This window comes from Pristiophorus japonicus, chromosome 7 (genome assembly GCF_044704955.1).
Source record: "Pristiophorus japonicus isolate sPriJap1 chromosome 7, sPriJap1.hap1, whole genome shotgun sequence".
In the NCBI taxonomy this organism is placed as follows: domain Eukaryota; kingdom Metazoa; phylum Chordata; class Chondrichthyes; family Pristiophoridae; genus Pristiophorus; species Pristiophorus japonicus.
In genome coordinates this window covers 48,661,544-48,681,234 of record NC_091983.1, presented here as the reverse complement: position 1 = coordinate 48,681,234, position 19,691 = coordinate 48,661,544, and the positions used below count along the sequence as shown (strand labels likewise).

At 43.6% G+C, this 19,691-nt stretch overlaps 1 protein-coding gene across 1 annotated transcript in view; it reads right to left on the bottom strand.

Moving 5' to 3' along the window:
- Positions 1-19,691, bottom strand: part of sntg2 (syntrophin, gamma 2) — a 403,287-nt gene that overhangs the window by 319,233 nt on the left and 64,363 nt on the right. The window contains exons 3-4 of the mRNA XM_070884354.1: positions 10,400-10,456; positions 10,247-10,304 (exon numbers count right to left, since the gene is read on the bottom strand). Coding sequence (XP_070740455.1) covers positions 10,247-10,304; positions 10,400-10,456 — 115 coding nt within the window. The remainder of the gene's footprint in view (positions 1-10,246; positions 10,305-10,399; positions 10,457-19,691) is intronic.

The window sequence follows — 19,691 nt, the reverse complement described above, 5'->3', positions numbered from 1 at the left end:
AAGCAAACAGAATGCTTAGCTATACTGACAAATCAATAGAGCATAACTCTGAAGTGATCATATTGAAGCTCTACAATGCTCTGGTCAAACCACAGCTCGAGTAGTGTGTTCAATTCTGATCACAGAGGTGCAAGGGAAATAGCCAAGCCTTGGAAGCTGTGCAGAAAGTGGTCACAAGGCCGATCCTCAATGTCAGAGAACTGCGTTGTGTAGAAAAGTTAGAGAAACCTGGGGGCCGAAATTGCCCCTCTGAGAAAGGCCCGTTAGTGCGGGTTTTCACCCTGGTGCAGTGGCCAGAGCGCCGCCCCCCCCCCGCCCCCCCGGAATTGCCGAGGGTGCTCGGCGCACGAAAAGGGCGCCGAACCCTTATCGTCACAGGTCGACCCCTTTACGCCCCACGGAGGAAATTGCCCTGTGGGACGCGAGGTTGGCGTGCGGTGATGCCACTGATAGATTCGTGGGGCGAGAAGCAATGGTGGCTGGGGTGCCCTGGCCGCCCTTAAAGGGGAGGTGGTTGCGTTGCCGCTGCATGTTTTCTGTGTCAGCCAACTTTTTAGTCGGCCTGACAATGGCGGCCGCTGGAGCGGCTAGGCCGCCAACATGCAGCCCGGCACCCCCTCTTGGGTACCAGACCGCTAGCCCAGCCAACACCCTCCCTGGTGGCCCAGAGGGTGCCACTAAAGTGGCTACAGAGTTTGCAGCGGCCCTCCCCTTTACAGAAGTGGAGGGATGGTCTGACACTTCAGCACGACACGGCATCATCAGCGTGGCGCTGAAAGTTGCGCCCCGCGACCGCCCTGTTATCGCCCCACACATTTCTTTTTATTCCAAGACCCCCAATTCCGTGCAATTTGGCGGCCCATCTCACCGGGCGTTAAATTTTCTTTTAATTCAAACTATGTGCCCCAAGCCCAGCGCGGGGCAATTTCAGCCTCCCTAGAGTTCAGCTTTGAAAGCAATTGAATGAGGAAATACCTTTTCAAAATATGTAAGATACTAATTGGAACAGAAAAGGCCTGAGCACTACTTTGAGATATGTCACAATAACTAGACAAGGTACAAATCAGTAAAAGTCAAGTTAACAACTGATTTCAAGAAGCACTTATTACTTAGAATGGCCTTCTGAGTAGCTTACTGGATGAAAAATATATAGAATTATTCAAATTACTACCAATTTAGTTCTTTGGCTGAATAGGAGTTAGATCAAATTTGAAGCTAAAAAAGACACATTTAACACTTACAAGGCATGAATAAAGAAAGTAATCCAAAACTCATAATGAATGTAGTACAGTTACAAAAAGGGAGATTGAAAAGATTAAGGAGTTGAGTTGAATTTGTATTGTATAGTTTGAGTTTGTGCAGCCTAATTTCCCAGGCTGCATGAATACAATTCAATAAGCTGAATAGATGGAATATTTTTCTTCAAATGTTAGACATTTATGCTCTGTCGTTTTACTGTAATTGTCATGGAGCCCCTGACCTGCGGGAGCCCATCAGCGGCAGGTCAGGGCCATAAAAGGTGCGGCGAGCAGCGACCATGGGCAACGTGGAGGCATGCCACGACAAGGTACAGTGTGAGCTGGTGCAGTAGGGCGACGGCAGCGAAGAGTGACATCAGCAAGGTCCAGGTCTGTGATTGGAGCGTGGGCAGGTGCAGCAGGAGTGGTGAGATCAGGGCGAAGGAGCTATGAGAGACTGTGGAGGGATGTGATCGGGGCCCAGGCGAGGCGTGAGTTCGGGGCCAGGGGTAGCACCGGCCAGCCCACACTGCGCTATGTGTGCGCACTAGGTCTGTGCAGCAGAACAGGTCTCCAGTTGTCTTGGGTAATCCTTGCCACTGGACCAAGACCTAGCTCTGTCAAGCCCGTGTGGTGGCTGGTGTGCAACGGCCAACACACGTTAAAAAAATCCACGTGAAGGCATCTTCCACCCTCGATAATGTAGTTTGGGTTCTTCATTCGAAACACCTGTGAACTCACCCTTTTTTGCCCTGGAAGCAAGTCATCCTCGTTTCGAGGGACCACCTATGAAGATGATATAGTTTTACTGCAGAAACATGGTTGCAGGGTGGCCAAGACTGGGAATTAAACATACAGGGGTATCTGATGATTCGGAAAGATAGACAAGAAGGGAAAGGAGGTGGGGTAGCTCTGTTAATAAAGGATGATATCAGGGCAGTTGTGAGAGACGATATTGGCTCGAATGAACAAAATGTTGAATCATTGTGGGTGGAGATTAGAGATAGTAAGGGGAAAAAGTCACTGGTGGGCGTAGTTTATAGGCCCCCAAATAATAACTTCATGGTGGGGCGGGCAATTATCAAGGGAATAATGAAGGCATGTGAAAAAGGAACGGCAGTAGTCTTGGGGGATTTTAACCTACATATCGATTGGTCAACTCAAATCGCACGGGGTAGCCTGGAGGAGGAATTCATAGAATGCATACGGGATTGTTTCTTAGAACAATATGTTACAGAACCTACAAGGGAGCAAGCTATCTTAGATCTGGTCCTGTGTAATGAGACAGGAAAAATAAATGAGCTCCTTGTAAAAGATCCTCTCGGAATGAGTGATCACAGTATGGTTGAATTTGTAATACAGATTGAGGGTGAGGAAGTTGTGTCAGAAACGAGTGTACTATGCTTAAACAAAGGGGACTACAGTGGGATGAGGGCAGAGTTGGTTAAAGTAGACTGGAAACACAGACTAAACGGTGGCACAATTGAGGAACAGTGGAGGACTTTTAAGGAGCTCTTTCATAGTGCACAACAAAAATATGTTCCAGTGAAAAAGAAGGGTGGTAAGAGAAGGGATAACCAGCCGTGGATAACTAAGGAAATAAAGGAGAGTATCAAATCAAAGACCAATGCGTATAAGGTGGCCAAGGTGAGTGGGAAACTAGAAGATTGGGAACATTTTAAACAACAGCAAAGAATGACTAAAAAAGCAATAAAGAAAGGAAAGATAGATTACGAAGGTAAACTTGCGCAAAACATAAAAACAGATAGTAAAAGCTTTTACAGATATATAAAACGGAAAAGAGTGACTAAAGTAAATGTTGGTCCCTTAGAAGATGAGAAAGGGGATTTTATAATGGGAAATGTGGAAATGGCTGAGACTTTAAACAATTATTTTGCTTCGGTCTTCACAGTGGAAGACACAAAAACCATGCCAAAAATTGCTGGTCACAGGAAAGTGGGAAGGGAGGACCTTGAGACAATCACTATCACTAGGGGGGTAGTGCTAGACAGGCTAATGGGACTCAAGGTAGACAAGTCCCCTGGTCCTGATGAAATGCATCCCAGGGTATTAAAAGAGATGGCTGAAGTTATAGCAGATGCATTCGTTATAATCTACCAAAATTCTCTGGACTCTGGAGAGGTACCAGCGGATTGGAAAGCAGTTAATGTAACGCCTCTGTTTAAAAAAGGGGGCAGACAAAAGGCAGGTAACTTTAGGCCGGTTAGTTTAACATCTGTAGTGGAGAAAATGCTTGAAACTATCATTAAGGAAGAAATAGCGGGACATCTAGATAGGAATAGTGCAATCAAGCAGACGCAGCATGGATTCATGAAGGGGAAATCATGTTTAACTAATTTACTGGAATTCTTTGAAGATATAATGAGCATGGTGGATAGAGGTGTACCAATGGATGTGGTGTATTTAGATTTCCAAAAGGCATTCGATAAGGTGCCACACAAAAGGTTACTGCAGAAGATAAAGGTACGCGGAGTCAGAGGAAATGTATTAGCATGGATCGAGAATTGGCTGGCTAACAGAAAGCAGAGAGTCAGGATAAATGGGTCCTTTTCAGGTTGGAAATCGGTGGTTAGTGGTGTGCCACAGGGATCGGTGCTGGGACCACAACTGTTTACAATACACATAGATGACCTGGAAGAGGGGACAGAGTGTCGTGTAACAAAATTTGCAGATGACACAAGATTAGTGGGAAAGCGGGTTGTGTAGAGGACACAGAGAGGCTGTAAAGAGATTTAGATAGGTTAAGTGAATGGGCTAAGGTTTGGCAGATGGAATACAATGTCGGAAAGTGTGAGGTCATCCACCTTGGGAAAAAAAACTGTAAAAGGGAATATTATTTGAATGGGGAGAAATTACAACATGCTGAGGTGCAGAGGGACCTGGGAGTCCTTGTGCATGAATCCCAAAAAGTTAGTTTGCAGGTGCAGCAGGTAATCAGGAAGGCGAATGGAATGTTGGCCTTCATTGCGAGAGGGATGGAGTACAAAAGCAGGGAGGTCCTGCTGCAACTGTATAAGGTATTGGTAAGGCTGCACCTGGAGTACTGCGTGCAGTTTTGGTCACCTTACTTAAGGAAGGATATATTGGCTTTGGAGGGGGTACAGAGACGATTCACTTGGCTGATTCCGGAGATGAGGGGTTACCTTATGATGATAGATTGAGTAGACTGGGTCTTTACTCGTTGGAGTTCAGAAGGATGAGGGGTGATCTTATAGAAATATTTAAAATAATGAAAGGGATAGACAAGATAGAGGCAGAGAGGTTGTTTCCACTGGTCGGGGAGACTAGAACTAGGGGGCACAGCCTCAAAATACGGGGGAGCCAATTTAAAACCGAGTTGAGAAGGAATTTCTTCTCCCAGAGGGTTGTGAATCTGTGGAATTCTCTGCCCAAGGAAGCAGTTGAGGCTAGCTCATTGAATGTATTCAAATCACAGATAGATAGATTTTTAACCAATAAGGGAATTAAGGGTTACGGGAGCGGGCGGGTAAGTGGAGCTGAGTCCACGGCCAGATCAGCCATGATCTTATTGAATGGCGGAGTAGGCTCGAGGGGCTAGATGGCCTATTCCTATTCCTATTCCTAATTCTTATGTTCTTATGTAAATAAATTTAAAACAGTAGACAAATCTCAAAAGCTCAATTTGAGGTCAAGTTTATATTGAGTGTTTTTTTTGAAGAGAGAAGCTGAGCATGTGTTTGTGTATGTGTGAGAGAATGAGCAGAAAGACAGAGGCTGAGAGATACAGGATGAGGGGCATTATGGGGGTTAGAGAGAGAAAGACTGGGGTGACAGAAGACAGACAGAATGGGTGGCAGACCTACTGCAGCTCATGCTGTACCACTATCGAATTTGAATTCTACCCCTAGAGTCTTTCTTCATTCTAATAGTTCAATTTTTCATATTTTAAAAGGCAACAAATTATCTCATGTGTGTTTTATTGACATTTAGAAAATGTAAATACAAATTACTTGCAGCAGTGGGACAGAGATGCTAATTCCTAACAGCTGTGATACACAGAAAGAAAAAGAGAGAGAGAAGCAGGCAGCGTACTTTCTCAATCTAATTAGATTTTTTTAACAAACAATCACATTGAATTTTGAGGGAAACAATAGGAAGAGAGGCGTGCAGAAGCTGATAAATAGCTTGAAGGTGAGGGGGCCTGTGGCCACCTGCATGTGTGGGGAGCAAGTGAGAGTGGGGCAGTGGATGGAGTGTTAATGCTGAGATGTTTGACAGCACAGCAAGGAAGATAACAAAGATTGAATGGGTTGTTCAAAGAGGAATGAAAAGGGGTAGAAATGAAAATGAGGGATGGTAAAAGGAATGTGAAGGGAGCCACTGAAGGTCATATTTTGTTCACAGCCTCAACTCCTAATGGAGCCATTGATGATCCCTTTCCTTGGCATAACACACCATGCTACCCACCTAAAAGATAAGAAGAACAAGCATAGAGAAGCTGAAGCAGACAGAGAAAGAAATAGAGTTAAGGAAAGAAGTGTCTAATAATAGTCAGAACTGGAAAATGTTACAGATGTAACAGATGTTAAGCAAGTACAGAGGCAGCGAAAGGGAGGGATTGGAGGAAAGAACAAAAGCAAAAGGAGGTAAGCAGTAGTGATTAAATGACAAAAGGGATGATAGTGCAAGGTGAAAGACAGGATTAATAAAAAATCTCCAAGTAAAGGATCCCCTTGGAATGAATGATCATACCATGGTTGAATTTCAAATTCAGATGGAGGGTGAGAAAGTTGGAACCCAAACCAGTGTACTAAGCTTAAATAAAGGAGATTACAAAGGTATGAGGGCAGAGTTGGCTAAAGTGGACTGGGAAAATAGATTAAAGTGTAGGATGGTTGATGAACAGTGGTGTACATTTAAGGAGATATTTCACAACTCTCAAGAAAGATATATTCCAGTGAGGAGGAAAGGGTGTAAAAGAAAAGATGGCCATCCGTGGCTAACTAAAAAAAATAAAAGATGGTATTCAATTAAAAACAAGGGCATACAAAGTTGCCAAAAATAGTGGGAGGACAGAAGATTGGGAAGCTTTTAAAAGCCAACAAAGAATAGATAAAAAAATGATTAAGAAAGAGAAAGTAAACTAGCACAAAATATAAAAACAGATAGCAAGAGTTTCTACGGTATATAAAAAGGAAAAGAATGGCCAAAGTAAATATTGGTCCCTTAGAGGACGAGACCGGGGAATTAATAATGGGGAGCATGAAGATGGCAGAAACTCTGAACAAATATTTTGTATCAGTCTTTATGGTAGAGGACACTAAAAATATTCCAACAGTGGATAGTCAAGGGACTAGAAGGGAGGAGGAACTTAATATAATCACAATCACTAAGGTGGTGGTACTCAGTAAGATAGTGGGACTAAAGGTGGATAAATCTGCTGGACCTGATGGCTTGCATCCCATGAGAAGTAATGGCAGGGATAGCGGATGCATTGGTTGTAATTTACCAAAATTCCCTGGATTCTGGGGAGGTCCCAGCAGATTGGAAAACTGCAAATGTAATGCCCCTATTCAAAAAAGGAGACAGACAAAAAGCAGGAAACTATAGACCAGTTAGCCTAACATCTGTGGTTGGGAAAATGTTGGAGTCCATTATCAAAGAAGCAGTAGCAGGACATTTGGAAAAGCATAATTCAGTCAGGCCGAGTCAGCATGGATTTATGAAGGTGAAGTCATGTTTGACAAATTTGCTGGAATTCTTTGAGGATGCAACGAACAGGATGGATAAAGGGGAACCAGTGGATGTGGTGCATTTGTACTTCCAGAAGGAATTTAAAAAGGTGCCACATAAAAGTTTACTGCACAAGATAAAAGTTCACTCGGTTGGGGATAATATATTAGCATGGCTAGAGGATTGGCTAACTAACATAAAACAGAGAGTCGGAATGAATGGTTCATTCTTGGGTTGGCAATCAGTAACTCGTGGGGTGCCGCAGGGATCAGTGCTGGGACCCCAACTATTTGCAATCTATATTAACGATTTGGATGAAGGGACTGAGTATAATGTAGCCAAGTTTGCCGATGATACATAGGTAGGAGGAAAAGCAATGTGTGAGGATGACACAAAAAACCTGCAAAAGGACATAGACAGGCTAAGTGAGTGGGCAAAAATTTGGCAGATGGAGTATAATGTTGGAAAGTGTGAGGTTATGCACTTTGGCAGAAAATAAATTGAAGAGCAAGTTATTATATAAATGGAGAAAGATTGCAAAGTGCTGCAGTACAGTGGGACCTGGGGGTACTTGTGCATGAAACACAAAAGGTTAGTATGCAGGTACAGCAAGTGATCAGGACGGCCAATGGAATCTTGGTCTTTATTGCAAAGGGGATGAAGTATAAAAGCAGGGAAGTCTTGCTATAGTTATACAGGGTATTGGTGAGGCCACATCTGGAATATTGCATGCAGTTTTGGTTTCCATATTTAAGAAAGGATATACTTGCTTTGGAGGCAGTTCAGGGAAGGTTCACTAGGTTGATTCCGGAGATGAGAGGGTTGACTTATGAGGAAAGGTTGAGTAGGTTGGGTCTCTAATCTTTGGAATTCAGAAGAATGAGAGGTGATCTTACAGAAACGTATAAGATTATGAGGGGGCTTGACAAGGTGGATGCAGAGAGGATGTTTTCACTGATAGGGGAGACTAGAACTAGGGGACATAGTCTTAGAATAAGGGGCTGCCCATTTAAAACTGAGATGGGGAGGAATTTCTTCTCTCAGAGGGTCATAAATCTGTGGAATTCGCTGCCTCAGAGAGCTGTGGAAGCTGCTTCATTGAGTAGATTTAAGACAGAGATAGACAGTTTCTTAAGTGAATAAGGGGTTATGGGGAGCAGGCAGGGAAGTGGACCTGAGTCCATGATCGGATCAGCTATGATCGTATTAAATGGCGGAACAGGCTCGAGGAGCCGTAAGGCCTACTCCTGCTCCTACTTCTTATGTTCTTATGTACGGTGGTAATGGGACAAGAAAAAGAAACAAAAGATGGATCTAGAGGAGCTGTAAATGACAACAGTAGGATCATTACCAGCAACTGGCATCTGAAAAAAATGGTAGCAGTGGTTATGACCTGAAATTGTTGAACTCGATATTGAGTCTGGAACGCTGTAAAGTGCCAAATCAAATGATGAGGTGCTGTTCCTCGAGCTTCCGCTGAGCTTCATTGGAACAGTGAAGGAGGCCGAGGACAGAGAGGTCAGAGTCAGAGTGGGGCAGAGAATTAAAATAAATTAGAAACAGATGATTTGTGACTTGCGTTATCCACTTTGATATCATAAACCCAATTCAAGTTAAAGAATGGTCAAATAAAAGATGTCATGCAACCACTTGCATAGTCACTTATGCTATCTTGTTTCAGATAGGGCCCTTTTGTTTTTACATTTCTGATCCATTATTAATAAAATCAAAAAATTATTTCTGTTATTCCAGGCTGCTACAAGCTACTACCCATATAACTACTATGAGCTTCACTGTGCAGAAATATAATTCTCCTCTATTCTATTCATAAATATGATTTAGAAAATCACAGGCTATAAATCTTTGGTGTGCAAACAAACAATGAACAGGGATATGATGCATAATGTGTATAAAATGGCTGCAGTATTCAAATCTGTATTATTGTATCTAGGTGAAACTATCACTGCAATCATCATATGTATTACACTGTAATTAATTTATACATAGAGTTTATACATCAAATTTTTGTAATTGGGAAAATAGTGAATCCTAAATTCAGAACTGCGCTCATTAACCTGGATGAAGAACAATCACAGAGACAATTGTATTTATAAAGCAACTCAATAATAATGACCTCTTAAGATCAATATAGAACACCCCTCCAGCATATCTCACTGATTTCTCACAGCTTTCTGTCAGTTTAAGAAGTATGAAAACAATCAATTAAAATGCATTTTACCTTTCTGCTCATAGACTAGTTTAAGGTCATTTATGCTGGATAACCACAAGTTGGCTGGAGTGGGGTATATGGCAAAGAGAGACTTGGCAATGCATTCTGTTCAGTGCCACTGCTTGAATGAGTGCTGCTGTTGATGATATACTTGCATAAGTGGTGATTAATGAGGTATTAAACTGACACTTTGAGCTGAACAATAAATGGATTAGTCTTTTAAAGCTGAACATTTGTGGCAGGCAGCCTATTTCAGATGCATATTGGACATTAACAAAATGTCCCTCATTATAGCAGAATACTTCCACAGCAATAAATGAGTTATTATAATTATTATTCCTGATATATTTAAATAGCATAAACATTTAGATAAATATGCATGGCTTAGTTGTGTCGGTTACATTAACCTTGTGAATGCTACTGTAGCAACACCTGAAAATATAGCAAAGTTCAGACTTTTTTAAAAAGCATTATTTATTAAAAGACATTTCAAAATATATTTTTATTGTAACTTCATCAGTTGTAACTGACCCAACTTTTAGAACACTATTTTTGAAAGATGTAAAAGCTGATTATTAATGTGGTATTCATAGAGGAGAGACAAAAACACTGTGCTATAACGGATATTGTGAGACATCCAAGCTGGTTACAAAAAAGGGATTTGCTTTACCTCTTTAGGAATGATAGAAATGTGTTTTGATTGGCACCATGACAAAGGGATTAAGAACACATGGCTAATGCGATCCACGGGACTTCTATTATTGGGGAATAAAATTGAAGAACAAAAATGGAAATGATGTATTGGTTAGTCACTGAAGTTAAAGGTCATCTTTGGATTTCCTGAACCATGATGGAGAATGGTTCTCATCATCACAGCGATGCTTTGAATCCTGATTTCCTGCTCACGTGAACCATCCTTCATTCAGTCAGTCTCGACAGGATTAGACACATTTTATCTCTCTCTCTCTCTCTCGCACATGCAAACTCAAACACACAGACAAAATTCTTTTTCAAAAATGCACAAGACGAAAATGTTGCATTCACGAGAAGTTACGTGGCTTACCTGCTTGATCTTTAAAGATTTTTGATATGACAACTGGTACACTGTGTTCAGCACCCCCCTAAAAAACACAGAGGAAACAATGAGAAACCATTACACACGGTACCCACAGAATGCTATTGTTGTAAAAGATAGGACACAGAGAATGGAACTTACCTTAATACTTAAACCCATTCCACCAACAGGCTGTCTGCGAAGTGTAACAGTTCTGTGCTTTAAAAAATCGTACAAACACTAAATTTAGTAGCATTACAAGACCAGACAATATGTACATGACTCAAGAGCAAACATGTTCTGCTTGTTACTCTTTACTAAGCCACACGTCAGGACTGGGGCAAATAATTAACACACCATTTTGAATAATTTTACGAATCAAATATCTAAACCAAGCTGGATCAAGAAAGTAAGTTATTAATGCAGTTTGAGGATTTTGTCACTTGAAGTATGCAAAGATGAAATCGAGATCATATGCATTTCTTCACGGTGGACATGTCTCAAGATTTTTATTTAATTGTGAAACCTTCACACCTATTTCCTTACATTTGGGGAAGCACTGGGGCTGCACACTAAACCTCCATCGAAGCACTGACCACACTCGATCAGCTCCGCTGGGCGGGCCACATAGTCCGCATGCCCGACACGAGACTCCCTAAGCAAGTGCTCTACTCGGAACTCCTACACGGCAAGCGAACCCCAGGTGGACAGAGGAAATGCTTCAAAGACACCCTAAAAGGCTTCTTGATAAAGTGTAACATCCCCACCAGCACCTGGGAATCCCTGGCCCAAGACCGGCCAAAGTGGAGGAAGAGCATCCAGGAAGGCACTGAGCACCTCAAGTTTCGTCGGCAAGAGCATGCAGAAATCAAGCGCAGGCAGCGGAAGGAGCGTGTGGCAAACCAGTCTCCCCACTCACCCTTTCCTTCAACTATTGTCTGCCCCACCTGTTATAGAGACTATAATTCCCGCATTGGACTGTACAATCACCTGAGAACTCACTTTTAGAGTAGAAGCAAGTCTTCCTCAATTTCGAGGGACTGCCTATGATGAGTGCAATATGCCACAGAATGATACAAAGGGGTTTGTGTTCAGAATGCTCTGTAGTTACACCCTACGGGAGGGATTTTCCCTGACTCAGCTGGGTGGGAGCAAGGTGACAGTGCCTGAAAGTCACAGGGAAAAACCCTGTTCCCACTCCTGATCCAGCCAATGCTATCCTGGAAGGGGCCTATCATTGAGAGACTACAGCGCCCGCCTGTTCCAGAAGGTTGGCTCTTTTCATGTGCAAATTTGGGTCCTTTGACGTACATTGGACCCTGATCTCCATTCTGGGAAACAACTGCTCAGTTTAATGCGGCGGTACAGCAGAAGAAGACCAACAATGATAGGTTTTTAATTATTTTTGCGGGGCCACAAGAATATTGTTGTCAGCTGCCGCTCCAGGCTCCACGCCTCTGTGATCGCCACACCTCCGCTACCCTCGCCAGACCTAGCTTGCTGCTGGCTCGGGTGGCCGAGTATTATGCCGCTCTGGAGCTGTAGCGGGGTGCCCATTAGAAACATAGTAACATAGAAAATAGGTGAAGGAGTAGGCCATTCGGCCCTTCGAGCCTGCACCGCCATTCAATGAGTTCATGGCTGAACATGCAACTTCAGTACCCCATTCCTGCTTTCTCGCCAAAACCCTTGATCCCCCTAGTAGTAAGGACTACATCTAACTCCTTTTTGAATATATTTAGTGAATTTGCCTCAACAACTTTCTGTGGTAGAGAATTCCACAGGTTCACCACTCTCTGGGTGAAGAAGTTTCTCCTCATCTCGGTCCTAAATGGCTTACCCCTTATCCTTAGACTGTGACCCCTGGTTCTGGACTTCCCCAACATTGGGAACATTCTTCCTGCACCTAACCTGTCTAAACCCGTCAGAATTTTAAACGTTTCTATGAGGTCCCCTCTCATTCTTCTGAACTCCAGTGAATACAAGCCCAGTTGATCCAGTCTTTCTTGATAGGTCAGTCCCGCCATCCCGGAAATCAGTCTGGTGAACCTTCGGTGCACTCCCTCAATAGCAAGAATGTCCTTCCTCAAGTTAGGAGACCAAAACTGTACACAATACTCCAGGTGTGGCCTCACCAAGGCCCTATACAATTGTAGCAACACCTCCCTACCCCTGTACTCAAATCCTCTTGCTATGAAGGCCAACATGCCATTTGCTTTCTTAACCGCCTGCTATACCTGCATGCCAACCTTCAATAACTGATGTACCATGACACCCAGGTCTCGTTGCACCTCCCCTTTTCCTAATCTGTCACCATTCAGATAATAGTCTGTCTCTCTGTTTTTACCACCAAAGTGGATAACCTCACATTTATCCACATTATACTTCATCTGCCATGCATCTGCCCACTCACCTAACCTATCCAAGTCACTCTGCATCCTCCTCGCAGCTCACACTGCCACCCAACTTAGTGTCATCCACAAATTTGGAGATACTACATTTAATCCCCTCGTCTAAATCATTAATGTACAATGTAAACAGCTGGGGCCCCAGCACAGAACCTTGTGGTACCCCACTAGTCACTGCCTGCCATTCTGAAAAGTACCCATTTACTCCTACTCTTTGCTTCCTGTCTGCCAACCAGTTCTCAATCCACGTCAGCACACTACCCCCAATTCCATGTGCTTTAACTTTGCACATTAATCTCTTGTGTGGGACCTTGTCAAAAGCCTTCTGAAAGTCCAAATATACCACATCAACTGGTTCTCCCTTGTCCACTCTACTGGAAACATCCTCAAAAAATTCCAGAAGATTTGTCAAGCATGATTTCCCTTTCACAAATCCATGCTGACTTGGACCCATCATGTCACCTCTTTCCAAATGCGCTGCTATGACATCCTTAATAATTGATTCCATCATTTTACCCACTACCAATGTCAGGTTGACCAGTCTATAATTTCCTGTTTTCTCTCTCCTCCTTTTTTAAATGCCCGATGGCATGTTGATGAGACCTGGGTCTCCAACTGGTCTGAGCCACCCAACTGACACTATTGGCTGGCTGGAGGGTTCCACCGACTGGTCGTCCGATAGATAACATCTATCCCCATTGATCTCCCTGGGGCCTTTAATAAGCTGTGCCAAGCGGATACCAGGTGCTTCTCTGCAAATACAAGCAGCAAATCAACCCGGACTTCACTTGGGCACCTTTGGGTAGCCAGAGGTGCAGCAGTTTTTGGCAGAGTCCTCAATCTGGGCTTGGTGCATGTGCCTGGTAGAACCAGAGAAGGAGAAACAATAAAAGTAAACAAAAAGAATGAACAAACTGTACTTCAGATAAATGTATGTATGATCTGCTATCCTCAGTTAAATAATCTTTCACAATAATGCAACTTTAAAAAAAATATGGACTGAATTCAATAACAATATTATCAACATTTATAAAACAACTCATAAAAAGTGGCACTATGTGATAACTGCACCAAGATCAAGTTGCCTTATATCAGGAATACAAACACAATGCTTGTTATTCAGACTCAGAAATCAAAACAGCGAAAGAGAAAACATTTCCCACTGGAAGGCTTGTCTACAAATCTTTGATATGAGCATTGTTTAATTTGCACTACATCTATAGACTGTCCTCTAGCTGATTTAGACACAGGATCATTGGTAAAATAATTACTGCAGCAAGAAGTAATCAGTTCCAAAAGAGTGAAAGAATGACAGCTATTCAGCGCGATCCAACAGACCCACGAAAAGGAATGCTGCAAATTGAAAAGGTGAGATTCAGATACATTAATGGGCATGTTGCAACAATGCATTAATCAGAAATATCAATGTTTTATTCATACTCACACCTGGATGAAACTGGTAGACAAGGCATCCATTATAAGAGAATGTCTACTGCATCTACACTGTTACAGTCCTCAGGTATTAAAGTCCAGTCACATCAGGACAGTTGTTTATTGATTATTCATGTCATAATACATGAAGGATAAATGCTCTGTCTTCTATAACTGTGCCTATGATGCGGGAGTTAGCAGCATGAATTCTGTACAGAGAACTTTTCTACCTCTGAGAATGACTGTTTTTTTTAAAGTTCAACACAAATCATAAATGTGCCAAAGATGAATATTCTGTGAATTAAACTGGAACTTTCTTAATTTTGGGCCATGTAAAATTTCAATTCAATATGTCCATATGGTTATTATTATGCTTTTACAATTATAGAATAGAATTCCCCCATATTGATTTTGACCAAAAAAGTATGCCATTCCAAAGATACAACTTCATTACAAATTCTTTAAAGTGTACTCCAATAATTTATATATAGAAATAATGGGCCCAAGTTTCGAGCCGCGCCTAGAACGGCACAGTCCCGACCTGGACGCCCGTTTTTCGCGCCACAAAATGCGCCGAAAAAAAACCTCCGTATTCTCCACCTCCCTGCAGGTCCTCTGGCCCTCGGCGCAGCGCAGCAGGAGCTGTAGTGGGGCGGAGCCAGGTCCCTGCGCTGAAAACAGTGCCGGGACCTCTGCACATGCGCGCTACAGTGGGCACGCATGTTGAGTAGCTCCAGGCGCCTGAAACTGTGTGGGAGGGGCCCGAAGCACGCAGCCCCTAGCCCTGGCCGAATGGCCTCACTGGGGCTGTGTGAATAAGGCTCCTCCCACGGCAAGCTCCTGCTTCCTCCCGACTCGACTCGACTCCTGCTTCCCGCCTCCGGACCGGACCGGATCGGACCGGACTCCCGCTCCCGCTCCCCACCCCCCCGACTGGACCCGACCTGACTCCCGCTCCCGCTCCCCCCTCCCGACTGGACCCGACCCGACTCCCACTCCCGCTCTCCCGGTCCCCCCCCCCGGACCCGACCCGACTCCCACTGCCGCTCCCGCTTCCCCCCCCCCCCCCCGACTGGACCCGACCCGACTCCCGCTCCCGCTCCCCCCCCACACCCCCGACTGGACCCGACCTGACTCCCGCTCCCGCTCTCCCCGCCCCCCCCAACTGGACCCGACCTGACTCCCGCTTCCCCCCGCCCCCGCCCCCGGACTGGATCCGACCTGACCTCCCTCTCCCCGACCTGACCTCCCTCTCCCTCCCTCCCTCCCCCCGACCTGAACCGAACCGACCTTCCTCCCTCCCACCACCCCCCGACCCGACCCAACGCCACCTACCTGTAAATCTGGTGCTGGGGACGGGCCCTGCCCGAAGTCTCGGGCCCGGCCCGGCCCGTTCAGCCTCCCTCTCCCTTCTCCTTCCCCCACCCCCCATCTCCTCCCCCACCCATCTCCTTCCCCCCCCAATCCCCCCATCTCCTTCTCCTCCCCCCAATCTCCTTCTCCCCCCATCTCCTTTCCCCCCCCATCTCATTCACCCCCCCATCTCCTTGCCCCCATCTCCTTCCCCCCCTATCTCCTTCCCCCCCATCTCCTTTCTCTTCTCCTTTCTCCCCCTTCTCCCCTTTATCCCCCCCTCCCCCCTCCCTCCCCCATCCCTCCCCCTCCTCCCCCATCCATCTCCCTTCCCTCCCTCTGCTCCCCCCCTCTCTCCCTCTACCCCCCTCCCCTCGCTGTCAGAAACACAGACACTGACAGACAGAGAATGAGAGACACACACAGACAGACAGAGAGGTAGAGACACTGACAGAGACACACTGGGGGGGGGGGCATCCCAGCACGCTGTTGGAGGGCTCCCGGTGCTGCAGTCGGTAAGTAGAAAATGTTTTATTTATTGATTTAAAAAAAAAAAATTTCTTATTAATTTTTTTTGATTGATTTATTGGTTGATTTATTGATGTATGTATCATTTATTATTGATGATGGCTCTTTATTTGTAAAACTGAAGTATTTAATGTTTGTAAACTTCCCTTTAAACTAAACCCCCCCCCCACCCCACCATTCCCTTCGCCTGATTTGTAACCAACGCCTGATTTTCTAAAGTGTAGACAAAGTTTTTTTGAGCGTAGAAAAATCTTCACTTATTCCATTCTAAATTAGTTTGGAGTAAGTTTTCACTGACGAAACTTTGAAAACAGGCGTAAGTGGCCGGACACGCCCCCTTTTGAAAAAAAATTCTGTTCCAAAGTGAAACTGTTCTAACTGACTAGAACTGAAGCAAACTAAATGACGAGAATTCCGATTTCTAAGATACTCCGTTCTACACCAGTTGCTCCTCAAAATCAGGAGCAAATCATGTGGAAACTTGGGGCCAAAAATCCTTTCAGTGCTGCATAAACCTGATCTGAGTTATTTATATGCTTAATTAGGGAATTAAAAAAAATAACCCTGCATAATCAGCATAACATTTAGGTACATTTTAAATGATTAAAAAATTTATATAAGTAAGTATTTATAAAATGCAATCTAACATTTTCCAATGGAAAATCAGCTTCCACAGGTATATAAAAAGGAAACGAGTAGCTAAAATAAATGTTGGTCCCTTAGAGGATGGGACTGGAGAATTAATAATGGGAAATAAGGAAATGGCAGAGACTTTGAACAAATATTTTGTATTGGTCTTCATGGTAGAGCTCACTAAAAACATCCCAATAATTGATAATCAAGGAGTATTGCGGGGGGGGACTTAAAACAATCACTATCACTAGAGATAAAGCACTTGGCAAACAAGTGAGACTAAAGATGGACATGTTCCCGGGACCTCATGGCATGTATCCTCGGGTCGTAAAATAAGTGGCTGCAGAGATGGTAGATGCATTGGTTGTAATCTACCAAAATTGGTTGAATTCTGAAGAGGTCCCAGCAGACTGGAAAACTGCAAATGTAACACCTCTATTTAAGAAAGGAGGGAGACAGAAAGCAGGAAACTATAGACCAGTTAGCCTGACATCTGTGGTTGGGAAAATGCTGGAGACCATCGTTAAGGAAGTAGTAGCAGGACATTTAAAAAATCATAATGCAGTCAGGCAGAGTCAGCGTGGTTTTATGAAAGGAAAATCATGTTTGACAAATCTGCTGGAGTTCTTTGAGGATGTAACGAGCAGAGTGGATAAAGGAGAACCAGTTGATGTCATATATTTGGATTTCCAGAAATCATTCATTAAGGTGCCACACAAAAGGTTACAGCACAAGATAAAAGCTCTTGTGGTTGGGGGTAATATATTACCGTGTATAGAGGGTTGGCTAACTAACAGAAAATAGAGATTCAAAATAAATGGGTCATTTTCAGGTTGGCAAACAGTAACTAGTGCTGTGCCACAGGGATCATGGCTGAGGCCTCAACTATTTACAATTTATATTAATGACGGAGTGTAATGTAGCCAAATTTGCTGATGATATGAAGATAGATGGGAAAGCAAGTTGTGAGGATGATGCAAAGAATCTACAAAAGGATATAGATAGGCTCAGTGAGTGGGCAAAAATTTGGCAGATGGACTGTAATGTGAAAAAATATGAGGTTATCCACTTTGGTAGGAAAAATAAAAAAGCAAATTATTATTTAAATGGGGAGCGATTACAAAATGCTGTAGTACAGAGGGATCAGAGGGTTCTTGTGCACGAAACTAATAAAGTTAGCATGCAGATACAGCAAGTAATCAGGAAGGCAAATGGAATTTTGGCCTTTATTGCAAAGGGGATAGAGTATAAAAGTAGGGAAGTCCTGCTCCAACTGTACAGGGCGTTGGTAAAACCACATCTGGAGTACTGCGTACAGTTTTGGTCTCCTTATTTAAGGAAGGATATATTTGCATTGGATGCAGTTCAGAGAAGGTTCATGAGGTTGATTCCTGAGATGAAGGGGTTGTCATATGAAGAAAGGTTAAACAGGTTGGGCCTACAATCATTGGAGTTTAGAAGAATGAGAGGTGATCTTTTTGTAATATATAAGATTCTGAGTGGGCTTGACAGGGTTGACGCAGAGAGGATGTTTCCCCTCATGAGGGAATCTAGAACTAGGGGCATAGTTTCAGAATAAGGGGTTGCCCATTTAAAACGGAAATGAGGAAGAATTTCTTCTCTCAGAGGGTCGTGAATCTTTGGAATTCTCTACCCCAGAGAACTGTGGAGGCTGGGTCTTTCAATATATTTAAGGTGGAGATAGACAGATTTTTGAATGATGAGGGAGTTAAAGGTTATGGAGAGTGGGCGGGGAAGTGGAGTTGAGGCCAGGATCAGATCAGCCATGATCTTATTGAATGGTGGAATAGGCTTGATGGGCCATATGCCTTACTCCTGCTCCTATTTCTTATGTTCTTATGTTCTTATGTAAAACTAGGATTTTCTGCATTGGGCAGAAGTGCTCCCCTCCAAGTCACACACCATCCTGACTTGGAAATATATCACCAATCCTTCATCGTCGCTGGATCAAAATCCTGGAACTCCCTACCTAACAGCACTGTGGAAGTACCTTCACCACACAGACTGCAGCAGTTCCAGAAGGCGGCTTACCACCATCTTCTCAAGGGCAGTTAGGGATGGGCAATAAATGCTGGCCAGCAACACCCACATCCCATAAAAATCAAGACCCTGCCAGGGCAGGAAGCATAAAATACAGGCCAATATGTAAGAAGAGCTTATAAAGCAATGATGGCAGATAAGATAATTTGCTAAACAAAGGAAGAGAGGATGAAGAGATGAGACAATTGAAGCATACTAAAAAGTTAGACGTTTAAAGTATTTACAAGATTCATGAATAAAAAAATGTGCAATTTATTGGAGTTTTATTTGGCAGCAATTCAAAAGTGAATTCTCATTCCAGAGTTTTGGCATAACAGTAAAGTTCCTGCCCCAGAATAGTGCACGTAGGCAAAACTGTTATGGTATGTAGTCAACTTGAGACTCACCAGATCAATCATCTATTGGTGCCTGAAGTACTCAGTATAACTGGTTCAAAGGCCACCTTCTCTATGAACTTTATTGGGGTATAGTGTTTATGTTACTGGACTAGTAATCCAGAGGCCTGGACTATTGATCCGGACACATGATTTCAAATCCCACCTGGGGAATTTAAATTCAATTAATTAAATACATTTGGAAAATAAAGTGAGTGTCAGTAATGGTGACCATGAATCTACTGGATTGTCATAAAAACCCATCTGGTTCATTAATATCCTTTAGGGAAGGAAACCTGCTGATAAGAACATAAGAACATAAGAAATATGAGCAGGAGTAGGCCATACAGCCCCTCGAGCCATTTAATAAGATCATGGCTGATCTGATCACAGACTCAGCTCCACTTCCCCGCCCGATCTCCATAACCCCTTACCGCTTATCGTTTAAGAAATTGTCACTTTCTGTCTGAAATTTATTCAATGTCCCAGCTTCCACAGCTCTCTGAGGCAGCGAATTCCACAGATTAACAACCCTCTGAGAGAAGACATTTCTCCTCATATCAGTTTTAAATGGGCGCCCCCTTATTCTAAGATCATGCCCTCTAGTTCTAGTCTCCTCTAGTTCTTAGTGGAAACATCCTCTCTGCATCCACTTTGTCAAGCCCC